Source organism: Lissotriton vulgaris, chromosome 8 (assembly GCF_964263255.1).
Source record: "Lissotriton vulgaris chromosome 8, aLisVul1.2, whole genome shotgun sequence".
Taxonomy (NCBI): domain Eukaryota; kingdom Metazoa; phylum Chordata; class Amphibia; order Caudata; family Salamandridae; genus Lissotriton; species Lissotriton vulgaris.
Genome location: NC_141696.1, coordinates 1,486,694,005 through 1,486,707,629, shown reverse-complemented (window position 1 = coordinate 1,486,707,629; position 13,625 = coordinate 1,486,694,005). Strand labels below are relative to the sequence as shown.

General features: G+C 42.3%; 1 protein-coding gene across 17 annotated transcripts in view; it reads right to left on the bottom strand.

The window, feature by feature from the left end:
• The window catches only part of POU2F1 (POU class 2 homeobox 1), a 693,535-nt gene that overhangs the window by 365,425 nt on the left and 314,485 nt on the right, over window positions 1-13,625 (bottom strand). For 8 of the 17 annotated variants that reach the window (XM_086935552.1, XM_086935555.1, XM_086935559.1 and 5 more), the window contains one exon: window positions 1,008-1,127. The exons of the other annotated variants lie outside the window; for them this stretch is intronic. In XM_086935552.1, the coding sequence (XP_086791678.1) occupies window positions 1,008-1,127 (120 nt within the window). The remainder of the gene's footprint in view (window positions 1-1,007; window positions 1,128-13,625) is intronic. 17 annotated transcript variants of the gene reach the window in all.

Here is a 13,625-nt window from a genome sequence, read left to right as displayed (position 1 = left end):
TTGGGAGACATTGGTTCAAGCCCTAAGAGATAGCACGATACAGGAGGATGAGGCTGAACTGGGCGAAGTTGAAAACGGCCCCCGCGACACACCGGGGACATCGCAAACCTAGGTAGACTTTAGACACTAACTCCTGATTGAACGCATAGATGAGACAGTGGCGAGAACTTCTGAGTAGGTGGTGGACATCTGGGAGAGGGTGGGGGAGGGGGACGTTGGGGATAGTTAGTAGATATCTGGAGGTTTCATAGGGGAGAAAGGAAGAAAAGCAGACGAGCACATTTCCAAGAGAGAGGATTGCACCTGATGCCCCATGCCAGGCCTTAAGAATTCTTATACGTATCGCCGCCCGACCTCCGGGTTGTGGGCCTTAAGGCTGTGTAAGAAGCTATTGAAAACAGAAGAACGGAGGAGCTAAGAGGTTTTAATCCGGTGATAAAAATGCTGTACTGAATGTCTGCAATAAAAATTATGTGAAAAAAAATAAATAAAAAAATGAGTGCCTTAAAGGCACGGTGTCAGTTTTTGTATTATATACAGCTACAGGTTAGCTTTTCAGTCTTTTTAGACTGTGTGTTTGCAATGCAGCCTTGGAGCTTCTATGCTTTCAGTGAGTTATAAGAATTTCTACTGCTATCTGAGCATTAAAACAGTTTCTAAACAATCTTTGGTGTTGTTTCTCATGTTTCTAATGCATATTATTCATGTATGGTGGGAATTCTTCAGAGCATATTTCAGCCCTGATGTTATTTGGCTGCTATTATATATATATATATATATATATATATATATATATATATATATATATATATATATATATATATATATATATATATATATATGGGGCACATATAATATAGTGTTTCCGGGGTCCCGCGCATGGGAGGGAATATTCTAATGCTTATGACTATTGATGAGGATCCCCTGGAAGAGAACTAATATACTAATTATCCGCAGCAAGACTGCTGTAAGTGAAGTAACTATAATTAGTTCAAGGGGAAACTTACCCCAGTGATCTGTCCTCCAGCCAACATGATCTGTGGCTGAGGTATGGCGGCCTGCAATGAAGGCTGTTGGGAAGGCTGGCTTGGCTGCTGGGGGCTTCCAGGTTCTTCTTTAAATTTAAACTAAGACAGAAATACAGAGATCGTTTGTTTGAAATGATTGGATGGGATTATCAAATCTAAGTGATTAAAAATAGTACAAAATGGGATTTAATGACACCGACTTTAAAATTTAAGAGAGAATAAGTCACTTAACAGGAAAAGCCACCCAAAAACTTCAGAAAATAAAAGTTGTAAATGTCAATACATGAAATACATTTAGTACAGAGTTCAATGTTTTAAAGTTCTTGGCTTCACAAGAAGTGTGTGACAATGTTGTAGAATAATCATTGAACATATATAACTAAAGCAAAAACAAAGTAAATATTGAAAGGAGCAAAGATCAGGCAAAGAGGCAAAAGTCAAAACATTCACAGCAGGATAGAAACAGACATCAAGCAATAACTGCACAATTCTTCATTTTAATGCAGTCCAAGCATAGCCGCATATGTCACAAAGCAAAAGTTCCAACTTAGAATACAAAAGAACCAACAATAGCATGTATCACTAGGCAATCAGCCTTTTTTAAATGCAGCTCCAAGCAAGATAAGTCAACTTCTTTTTACCTCCTGATAAGCCTTGTAATTTAGAGTTTGATAAAATTATTAGCACAATGATAATTGTTTTAGCCTTTTTAATATCTTACTGTAAGTGACCCCACTCTTATCCCTACAGCATTAGGAGTTTAGATATATCGCTTTTACAGTGTAAGTATTATTTGTTTGATTTGAATAAGGTTTATTTTCACCTTTAGACTCCTTGTGCTCGGGTTACCAACCTCCAATTCACGGAGGTTGGCTTCTGCTTTATTTTCACTTGCTCGCAATGTATTTCATAATTATTTGAGCCCTTTCGAGTTCGCTCGGGTTTCCCCTTTTATTTTCACACGCGTTTAAAGCAAACACGCACTGACCCGTTTTATGTACTTCGACGTCTGCCTTATTGAGAATCCCATCGTTATTGAATCTTTCTCCAACGCTGTGGAGCGAGGCTTCATGAGCGCTTCCCGAAGCTCGAGCTTCACGATTAAGAAGGTTTTGAGAAATGACCCTTAGCTGCACACGCGCTCCGTGCGCTGGCTGCTAAGGTACTTTCTTACACTGCCATCAAGGTAAACAGCTGTCAGGAGCCGAGCAACGGATTTTATCTCCGCTCGTGCCTCCAAACAGTCCTTGTTAAGCGCGCTTGCGTTTTTTGGCCTCATTTACTGCGTTTGGGATATTGCATAAAAGAGCTCAGACTTTTATAATATTTATTTTAGAATCATGTCGGAGTCAGATTTGGATTCACTCCATAGTAACACTATTGAATCAAATTTTAATGGTGATGCCATCAAAAAACGTATACATAAGGAGATGAGATCTTGTATGTTCTCTACCTTATCACAAGTTATGTTATCTAAGAGATCCTTGATCCATGATAATGATGATCTTTCGGATCCGGACATAGCAGAGGTTAATGATCTAACGCAAGAAAGGGGTAAGAGGCATAAAAAAAGTAAAAACATTGATTATACCCCAGAGAGCACGGGAGGTCCCAGCACCTCATTTGCCTCAGGTGTCCCTCGCGGCACAAACTGGAAAGGTGTCCTTAGCGGCACAAATTTGATGGGTGACCCTCGCGGCACAATAAATCAAAGTACTCTAGACAATGGTGATGGCTCAGAGTTTCCTGATGAATATATTCTTGATCTTGATGAGGACGATCAAGATATTGAATTCTTTCTCTCAAATGAAATTGATGGTCCTTCATCTTCAAAAGACAATATTTTGGATCCTTTGGGAGAGGAAATGTTCTCCCCCTTTAACATTAAATACCCTAGGAGCTCTGAGTGGACCCCACACGAGCACGTATCCAAATTCATAACCAAATGGATTAGGAATCAGTTAGAGAAAGACTCGCAATCTCTTGAGAGCGGAATGTAACAGGCCTTCTATTGAAGGTAAAGTATGTCAGACTCCGAACCTTGACCCGGAATTGATTACCTAACTCTTTAAATTAGGAAGAGACCCACGCAAAGGCTTGGAAAGATCACTTAAGATCTGCCAGGATAAAGTCCTTGGCATCCTAGGTCCTCTAACAAAAATAATTGACGCAGCAGGAGAGTTACCTGAATAGTTGCCCTCTTGATACACACTCCATTCGCGAACAGAGCCAAAGGGATCTAGTCCTTCTAGGAAACGCAAATGCAGGACTTAATTGCGAAAGAAGAAGAGTGGTTCTTACTAAAATCAGCCCCAAACTAACCGATATGGCTGAAAAAGAAACCCCCATCAATCCAAAAGGTTTGCTTTTTGGAGAAGAAAAAATGGACAACATGTCTGCTGTAGCGTACATAAACCGCTTAGGAGGGACCAAGTCAGAAGACCTCTCCAATCTAGCAAAGAAGTGTTGGTTTTTCTGCCTAGAACACAGAATCTCTCGCAGAGCAGAATACCTTCCCGGGAAATCCAATCTTTGCGCAAATTGGAATTCAAGATTCATCTTGGATTACAGCACCTGGAAGCTCAACACTTCTGTTTTCAACTTGCTCAATCATTTCTGGGGCCCTTTCCAAATAGACCTATTTGCAAGCAGATGAACTACCCAATTGGTTTCCTATTTCAGCTGGATGCCCGATCCTGGTGCTCTACAGTGAATGCTTTTCACCAATCTTGGGAAGGGATCAACGCTTATGCCTTCCCTCCATTCGCAATGATTCAGAGGCTTCTTCAGAAACTGAGAAAAGAACAATCCTCAATTGTCCTAGTAACTCCGTTCTGGCCATCTCAAGCGGGGTTCCCAACAGTTCTGGAACTAACGTACGATTTTCCGTTCCTAATTCCTCCTATGAAAGATCTTCTCGCAGACGGTCAAATTCACCCTCTTATACAGACAGGGAATTTGAACCTTCTTGCCTGGAAGGTGTCCGGAGATCTAACGATCTCGCAAGACTTTCGTCAACAGCTTCAACTCTTCTTGGAGAGTCGTGCGCCCCTGGGACTCATTACACGTACAACAACATTTGGAAAGTCTGGCCACGTTGGTGCTTGGAAAGGGACTTGGATCCCGTGGAGGCACCTATTGCTGATATAGTCAATTTTCTCGGAGAAGAATCCGATAGAGGATTAAGTTACAGATCTCTCAATTGTTTTAGATCTGCTATTTCTGCTGGACACTCTCTAATTAACAATAAAACGGTAGGTAAAAATCCTATTATTTGCAGAATTCTTAAGAGTGTTAGACTTAGAAGACCTCCTCGACCTAGATATCAATCTTTATAGGATGTTAATGTAATTCTCCAGCTTTTCTGTAGTTGGTCTGTTAATTCTCTTCTTAGTAGGAAGAATCTTTCAATTAAACTAGCTACTCTTTGTTTAATTTCATGCAGGAGAGTCTCTGATGTTAAAGCTCTCGATATTTCTTACAGATCTTATATGTTCGGAGTTAAATTTGAAATACATAGAAGAACTAAGACTATGTCTGATTCTATTTTCTATCCTCGCTTTGATAGTTGTACTAAACTCTGTGTTGTTCAATGTATGAAAGAATATGACGTTAGAACGAATTCTCTTCGTCCTTTGGACGTTTCTCAATTACTCATTTCTTTTGTTAATCCCCACAGAGGAATTTCTTCCCCCTCTATTGCTAGATGGGTTAAGACAGTCATGAAGCTTGCTGGAATCGATCTGAATATTTTTAAGCCACATTCTATTAGAGGCGCAATGGCCAGTAAGTCTTTCTGGTCAGGTGGTAAGTTAGATGATATTCTTAAAGCAGCTGATTGGTCTAATTCTAGAACCTTTGCTCATCATTATTGCAAACCTGTGTCTCATATGTCTGATGTTGTGTTACATGGCTACCAACATGCATAATGGTAGCCTCCGGTCTTGTAATGAAATTGCAATTCTCCTATTACCATGACCAGAGAATCTGGATTTCATTAAAGACACGGAGGCTAACATTATCCTTCCCACCCTTTCCCTGGGTGGTTGACTAAATGATTAAATATGCTCTTTTCTTTACAGGAAAAGTTGGTTATATGCTTATTTATTTTTTGCTGACAATCTTTCCTTTCGCAGAAATGTGCTTTCCTAATGTTGGGATTTATTAACATCCTTTCTTTTCTTTACAGATAATCTTTCTGGATGAATTTTCCATCTTTTGGATCAGTCATGGATGGATGATGTTTTCGGACTATTCTTTCTTCTTCTTCTTCTTCAATTTTGATGTTACTCTGGAGTTTATTGGACTTTCCCTTTCCTTTGTCACCACATTTAAAAGAGGCTGATTGCCTAGTGATACATGCTATTGTTGGTTCTTTTGTATTCTAAGTTGGAACTTTTGCTTTGTGACATATGTGGCTATGCTTGGACTGCATTAAAAGTTGTATGCATAATGTTAGCCTCCATGTCTTTAATGAAATCCCGATTCTTTGGTCATGGTAATAGGAGAATTGCAATTCTTCACAGCTCTCACAGTGAAGGGTCACAAATCTTTCTGAAATCACTTAGCCCCATTTTATTACACACTGTAGAAAACAGATTTGTGTATAAAGGATAGATAAGGTATATGTGCCACACCCTACAGTGGTTTCTTTTGATAGACACATTGGGCACAGATTAAAATGTCTTCGCTCTTACTACATAGCGTTAAGTAGCCAAACCAACTTTTTAATAGCTCTTAACGCAGCAGGCCATGCTGAGGTCATGCTGGAAGGAGGACAGATGCCCACAATAAGTTCTGCAGTAAGCTTTACTTGAAACACTTTACCTGTGGTTGATTTAATGACTAGTACCAGCAGCTGGTTCTCAGATGGTAGAAAGTCTGGCACATCAGTGCAGATTCAAATACGGATTTAATATCTGAAGTGTACAGTCATCAGAGTAATTAAGTAATAGGAAGTATTATCTGTTTATATGCTTTCAGGCATCAGAGAAAAGCTTTCAGACCTCAGAGAGAGGGGATGCTCACATGGAAGAAAATTAATGCCTGCAAGTCCACTCCCAAATTAAGAAAATGGAAACCCATTCAAAGTGATCCTGTTTCAGTACTAACAGGATCAGATCCAATAAATCACTTCACTGAAGGAGGAATCCAAAGAATTGCAAAGAAATATTTGTGAATCTAAATGTTTCAACTGTCCAGAAGCTCAGAAAACTGTGCTAGAAAGATGGTCTCATTAATGGAAGAGTTTACCCAGTCTATAAGTTTCCTTAAAGGTTGAAACCTTCGGAAGCGAGGATGTTTGGGATTCTTAGCCATAGACAACAAGTAGTTTAAGACATTGAAGATTGATATGATGGAAGGAACTGGTATTTTGAGGAGTTCGAGATGACTGTAATACAGAGTCAGGCAACATCAAAATGGTCATCTACTTTTATGATTATCACTCTAAGGTTGAACGGTTTGCCAATTCGTCCATTCCAGAAAGATATGAAATTCCAGGAAAAAAGTGAGACGATTAAGCGTCTAAGAAAGAAGATACACAAACACTGCAGAACAAACAAATAACTTGCTCGGAGTATTACACTATACAATTACAAAGAAGTCCAATGAGGGTCGTCAGAAAAAAAGCGTGCATCTTAAGCCGTGCATGAGTATAATAATTTAGGTTTGGAAGCTGTATATCCAACACAAACTCTAGGGTATCAAAGCACTTCAAAAGGTTAGGAGACTAAGAAAAAATGTTGAGGGCGGGTAACTGAGGGCTTTGCTTAAGTATGTTTTCATATCAAAGAGCCATCAGAATTTGAAGCAGACAGCTAAAACTGTTAAGAGGACTTGCAACTGTGATGGGTGAATATAGGCTTCTAAATGTCCATACACCTCTTAGTCAGTCAATTACCTTTATTGGTTTTAAAAGATAACCATGAAAATAAAGACCGCAAAAACATTAATAATATTATTTAAAGGACATACAATAAACACATGACAAATACTGCACAGGTTAAAAAATGTATATGGAGAATAGGACTAGGCCAGCGACAGTCCACTTCACTATTGGGAACAAGCACAATTATTGAGCTCCTGAACAGATAAAATTGTATAAAAATAACGTAGCACTAAAAACAAAGCAAAAAAAATATATGTCTATTATAATGGTTTTCTAGTTCTAATACCAAGCCTCCATAAACTTCACTACTGCCCAGCAAACATGGAGGGGATATCAGATTGGATAAAAAGCACTGCCTGTCTGTACAGTCTGAAACTGGTGTGCCTCAAAATTGGAGCCAACTGATGCCTAGAAGACGCACAAAATTTACAAAAGAGAAAATGCATCGCAGTCTGTGAAAAGCGATATTCACAGGGAAATACTGGTAGAATCAGCTTAGTTAAAAAAGATACCTGTGTTAGCTATTCTGAACCCATATAAGAAACAGCAGTCTTTCTCGGATTGCTGTGATTACTGCATGATTTGACACTGTGCTTTTCAACATCTCAACTTGGTCCCTGTGTGTGGCACAGAGTTAAAAAAAAGTTCTCTAATTGCAGCTTATGTTTTAGTTCTCTATTAGCTCTCTAATTCTAGCATATTCATCACAATATAGGCCAACCAAAGAATCTTCAAGTCCTAAAGCAGCCAATTTGGACCTGGAGGGTAAAAGCAGGTTATTCTTCGGTCCAGAGAGATAACTATAATAGATGGGGCTGTAACTTACGTTCATCCAAAACATAGCCTGACCAAAACTCTGAGTGACATTTGTAAATAGACTTGCTGTGAGGGACCACCAACAGACTTTCTAGAAGGCCATTCTCTACCTTCTAGAAAACTGTATGGTCCTGTATGCCCCAAAGCCCTGCACCATTACTAGCAATTGAGAGACATTTTGCCTTATGAATCACTGTGAACTCTTTTTAGGTTTCGCCTGTCGAAAGCTGCGCAAGCAGCGTTTTGCGCAGGCGAAATCTTTTGTTTTGCAGTATGGATTTTTGTCCCGCCTCTGTTTCCCATTGGCTAGCTCCATAAATGGAGGCTAGCCATTGGAAAACAGAGGCGTCCGTCATTTTGCGAGGCGACTCGTGGGCGTTTCTGAGAATTTTTCTCATCCGGCCCCCTTTGTCACGTCAGTGCGTCGGTGGGCGTGTCAGTTTTTTTTTTTGGGGGGAAGGTTTGCTTTGGTCATTTGTCCGAAGATGGCGGCCGGGCAGTAGCTTACTTGAGAAGCTCCGGCCGTGCCGTCTTGAACAGCGTGTGCCAGTTCCCGCCCCCGGTCCGTGGCCGTTCCGTGCAGCGTGGTGCAAGGAGTGTTTTGCCCGGTATGTATGCAGCTGTTTGCGGGTCTCAGGTAAGCCATCTTGTGTTGTCTAATGCTTGTTTTTGTTCCTTTTACAGGTCCCCCCGGGCCCGTGGCCGTTCCGTGCAGCATCGTGCAAGGAGTGTTTTGCCCGGTATGTATGCAGCAGTTTGCGGGTCTCAGGTAAGGAATCTTGTCTCTGTTTGTTGTCTAATGCTTGTTTTTGTTCCTTTTACAGGTCCCCCGTGGCCCTTCCGTGCAGCGTCGTGCAAGGAGTGTTTTGCCCGGTATGTATGCAGCAGTTTGCGGGTCTCAGGTAAGCCACCTGTTGTTGTTTAATGCTTGTTTTTGTTCCTTTTACAGGTCCCCCCAGGCCCGTGGCCGTTCCGTGCAGCGTCGTGCGAGGAGTGTTTTGCCCGGTGTGTATGCAGCTGTTTGCGGATCTCAGGTAAGCCCTCTTTCTTTTCTTTCTTATGTAATTCGTTTCTTTTATTATAACTTGACTCCATTTCGTCTCTGCCGCGACCACCGCTCTGCCCCCTAAAGCTGCCGGTAGTACCACCCCTCTTCTCCATGGGAGCCTGTCTGCTCTTGGCAGCATCCCTCTATTGGCCCTTGTGAAGTCTCCAGCCCCCCTGCCTGCTGGTGGATACCCCCTATAAAGGTGCCTGCTGTCCGGAGCACCCCTCTGCCCACCTAACCATGCCTGTAGTCTCAAACGTCTATCCCACAGAAAACTGTCTCACCTGGTAGCAGTCCATCTGTCTGTCCGGTATAAAGTTGCATACACCTTATGTGGGTGGGTTTATATTGTGACACTCGTGGTCCTGGCGCACATTATGGTGCCCCTTTCGTTTTATATCGTATTTCGGCTTTGATTACCTTTGAAAGAGCACTTTTCCACAGAACTAGTTGTCCCGCAATTTCTCCCAGCAGATTAGATTAATATCAGCCCACTGTTTACTTGGGTTATAAAGGATGTTTACATAACAGTAGACCTCACTGGGTGTGATTGTATCCATCTTAGATAGCATGTTGCTTTTGGTACTGGTCTGATTTTGTACTCTTCCTCTTACCAGTAAATACCTATAAGACGGGGAGGACCGGACTGATGTGGTGATAAGGAGTTACACATGCCGTATCCCACTTTGAGCTCTGTTTACTTGCAGGTAATGATTTTATATTTCGTGTATTTACACATTTTTTGTATTTAGGTGTATGAATATAATATTAAGGACCATATGGACATCCATAGGGAATACTAATCGCTTGGGTGCCTTTCCAGTATTTTTTAAGTGCCCGGCACTACCAGAAGGTATATAAGACCTTCCTGTTTCATCTTGACATCCTAAGCTTAAAGGAGGTTGGTCCTTGCCTCTGTTGCCTGCTTGTGACCCGGTTTTGTGTGTGTGTCTGTGGGTGCAAATGCAATAGGTATCGCATTTGCGAGAGATTAGGCTGTTGGCTTTGTAAATGACAATGCCATTTATTTATGTTGTCAAAGCCAACACATAAATAAAAATGCTGTCATTTACAATGCCAATAGCTCTAACTTTTCCAAAGGCGAAACCATTGCATTGTAAATGCTTGTTTTTTTATAGGTTTGTTGCATAACTTACCAGCTAAGTTACACTTCCCGCTAAGGCAGCGACCCTTGTACTTTTCGATGGGCGTAAACTAAAGGTATCATCAAATAAAATCCCCAAATAATGGGAGGCAGGAAAAGGGTTGATCTTAGAGCTATCCACAAAATAAGTCCTAGATTTATGCTTTTTAGGTTTAAAGACCATTATAGGCTTCTTTGTCTGATCATTAAATTTAAGTCTGCCATAAATAGGGAGAATTTGGCCAAAAGATTCTGTAGCTCAGGTGGTGCCCTAGCTCAAAGTAACACGTTATGTGTATACATAAGAAAGGTACCGGGAGATTACCAACATGCGAACATCGATGACGTAGTTGGTAAAACCTTTCTCAAGCCCACAGCTGGATAAGCTGAATAAAAAAAGTGGCGTGTGCGCACACAACCTTAATGGACTACTCTTGGTAACAAGAAAGAATTTGCGACCTCCCCATTGGGGCAGTAGCTGACACTAGCCTCGTTGTGCAACTGCCATAGAAAATAAACAATGCAGGCATCAATCTCTAAATTAGAGGATGTCCTCAAATTTGGAGCAGTTGACATGGTCAAAGGCTGAACTCCGGTTCATAAACAGCAAATATACAGTCCTCCCTTTGGCTACTGCATATTTATTAACTAAATGGCAGAAATGTATCCATTGCTTGATTGCCCCAAGACCCGATTTAAACCCACATTGCAGATCTGGGAGGATGAGATTTTCATGGGTTCATGTTTTGAGAAGGTCTAAACAGGAGCCTACTCATTATCTTAGCTGTTCAATCAACGTGATTGGGTCACTTTGTTGTCCTTTTTTAAAAAGGGACCATGAAGGAAGAGGACCAAAGCTTGCAACGGCCTTCAAACAATCAAATCAAGAGCCTATAAGGCAGATTTCTCCCTAAATAAGTCTGCCCAAACCCCATCTGGCCCAGGTGCCTTGCCTCTGGTGCATTTAGTAACAGCAACCATTACATCTTAAAAATCGATGCATATACTGACTGGCAGTTCCATTATGTCCTCTGTATGACCTGAGAACTCAACAATCAGAGGGGCCGTAATCAACCTCTAAAAAATAGGTAATGCAATCGTCTGGAGCAATTACCACTTCCAGCCCTGGTGCCCGGGAGACCCTAAAATATAGTAAATTTTGTATGTCCTAAAATGCTGGACTAGCCTTACTCAAGCTGCCTACCAGGAGGGATTCATAGGCCCAGTCTTTAATTAAGTTCTACCTATTCATCTCCGCCCTTTATATTCAGACCTAGAATCTCTCAAGTGATCGGAATTCCTGGGGATTTGTTTGAGTGCAATAATCATGTTTCTAGGACTCTTTGAACAGTGCTTATCCATCCATCCATTCATATAAAGGGTTTTTAATCTAACAAGGGGCACTAAAGAGCCAAATAATTTCCTAATTGATCCACATAATGCAACAAAACAGTTTATGAATGCTTCAGAATTGGGGCTCTCATCTAAGCATATCGAAAATGCCATCTTATTCTTAAGGATCAAATCGTTTAGTAGATTATCATCAAATATTCTGTCCCATCACCTTACAACCTCCTTGTTCTTACCTCTGATATAGGCAGCTTTCTGGTTAAGTAATTCAGGGTGGCCACAGTACCATGAAGCTGAAGGAAAGCAACCATGAGTCAGTGGGCAGAGGCCCTCAGTATCACACAATCCGAAATGTCAGCAGACCTCAAAAAGGCCATCCAAAACTGCTCCAACTGAATCTCAAAATGCGCCAGCAGAATCACCAGTGAAAACCAGCAAAAGCCAACAAAAATTCAAAATAAACGAGTTGAAAACCACTAAATGCACCTGCTACCGACTCAAGAAGATATGGCACACCACTAAGAACCATGCTGACAGAGCCGCTCATAAAGAAGCCCTCAGCAACTACCACCTGTGCCTCAAGGAAGCCAGGAGAGCAGCCATCCCTGCCCACATCGATACCACTGCCAACACCACGAAGGAGCTCTTCAAAATAGTCAAGGAATTCTCCAACCCAACAGCCACAGAGAACACCATCCACCACTCCCAGGAACTCTGCAACACCCTCCCAGACTACTTTCACAGCAAAATCGCCACCATCAACAACAATCCTTCAACCTCTACACACCTCTCCCAGTTTCAACAACCTCAACCTCCCAGCAGACACCAGCCGAATAATCACCACCTGTCCCCATTCACCACTCAGACACCACAGCCATCATGTCGTCCATCCACTTCGGGGCACCAACCGAACACTGCCCCCCACATCTCTATAACCTCGGAACCAACCTGAGCAGCACAGAGCTCACCAGCATTCTCAACACCTCCATCTCCACAGCGACCTTCCCGGAAAGATGGAAACACGCAGAACTCAGACCTCTCCTGAAGATACCATTCGACAACCCCAGATACTCAAAAACTACAGACCGATCTCCCTGCTCCCCTACCCAGCCAAAGTACTCAAGAAAGTCATCAATCAACAGATCACCGAATATCTGGAAGACATCAATCTCCTCAAAACCTCACACTCATGATTCTGTGCAACTCCAGCACCAGGACTGCGCTGATCGCGGCCACAGATGACATCAGAACTCTAATCCACCATGGATAATGGGTGGAACTGATTCTCCTCGACATCTCTGCGGTGCTTGACACCATCCCCCACCACACCCTCATTGACACGCTCTACACCATCGACTTAGAGCAAAAGGCCCTCAAGTGGATCACCTCCTTCCTTAGAAGTCACAAGCAGAGCATCCAATTGCCCCCCTTCACCTCCACACCCAAGGATGATATATGCTGCGTGCCACAAGGATCATCCCTCAGCTCCAACCTGTTCAACATCCTCATGACCCCTCTCGCAGATGTCAACGCAAATGGTCTCAACATAATCTCCTAAGCAAACGACACTCAGCTAATCCTCTCACACACTGAGGAACCCTCCACTGCCAGAACAAACTTCTACAAAGCCATGACCAACGTTGTCAATTGGATGAGAGACAACTGCCTCAAACTCAGCTCAGAAGTACTTATCTTCGGTAAGAACATCTCTGTTTGGGACCACAGCTGGTGGCCAGCAGAACCCGGACCCACGCCTACATGACCTAACATCCATGCAACTGCGTCATCATCCTCAACGGCCAGCTGGCCACGAAACGACAAGTCAACAAAGTCACCTGCTCCTGCTTCTGCATGCTCTGCACAATCTTCAGATCAGAACCTTGTCACAAGTCACCTTGACTACGGCAATGCCCTCTATGCCAGAAACCCCACCCAGCTCCGCAGAAGACTCCAGGCCATACAGAACGCTGCAGCCAGACACACCCTGGACCTCCCCAAATGGACTCACATCACTCCACACCTCAGACACCTCCACTGGTTCCACATCCAGAAGAGATGCCAGTTCAAGATCCTCACACATGAATACAAAGATCTGCATGACCAATGAACATCCTACATCAATCACTGACTGAAATACCATGAGCCCTCAAAGAACCTGCGCTCCGCCACACCACACAAAATAAACACCGGTCAGTCATATTAAGGGATTAAAGAGAAATCTTATGCAGGCACAATTCTAAGCCAGACAGCGGACCTAGCCAAGTACTGTCAGTATTTTAAGATAAACATGACTCCAGGAGAATAGATCTAGGGCTTTTGCTAAACAAACAAATGTCTATAAATCTTCCT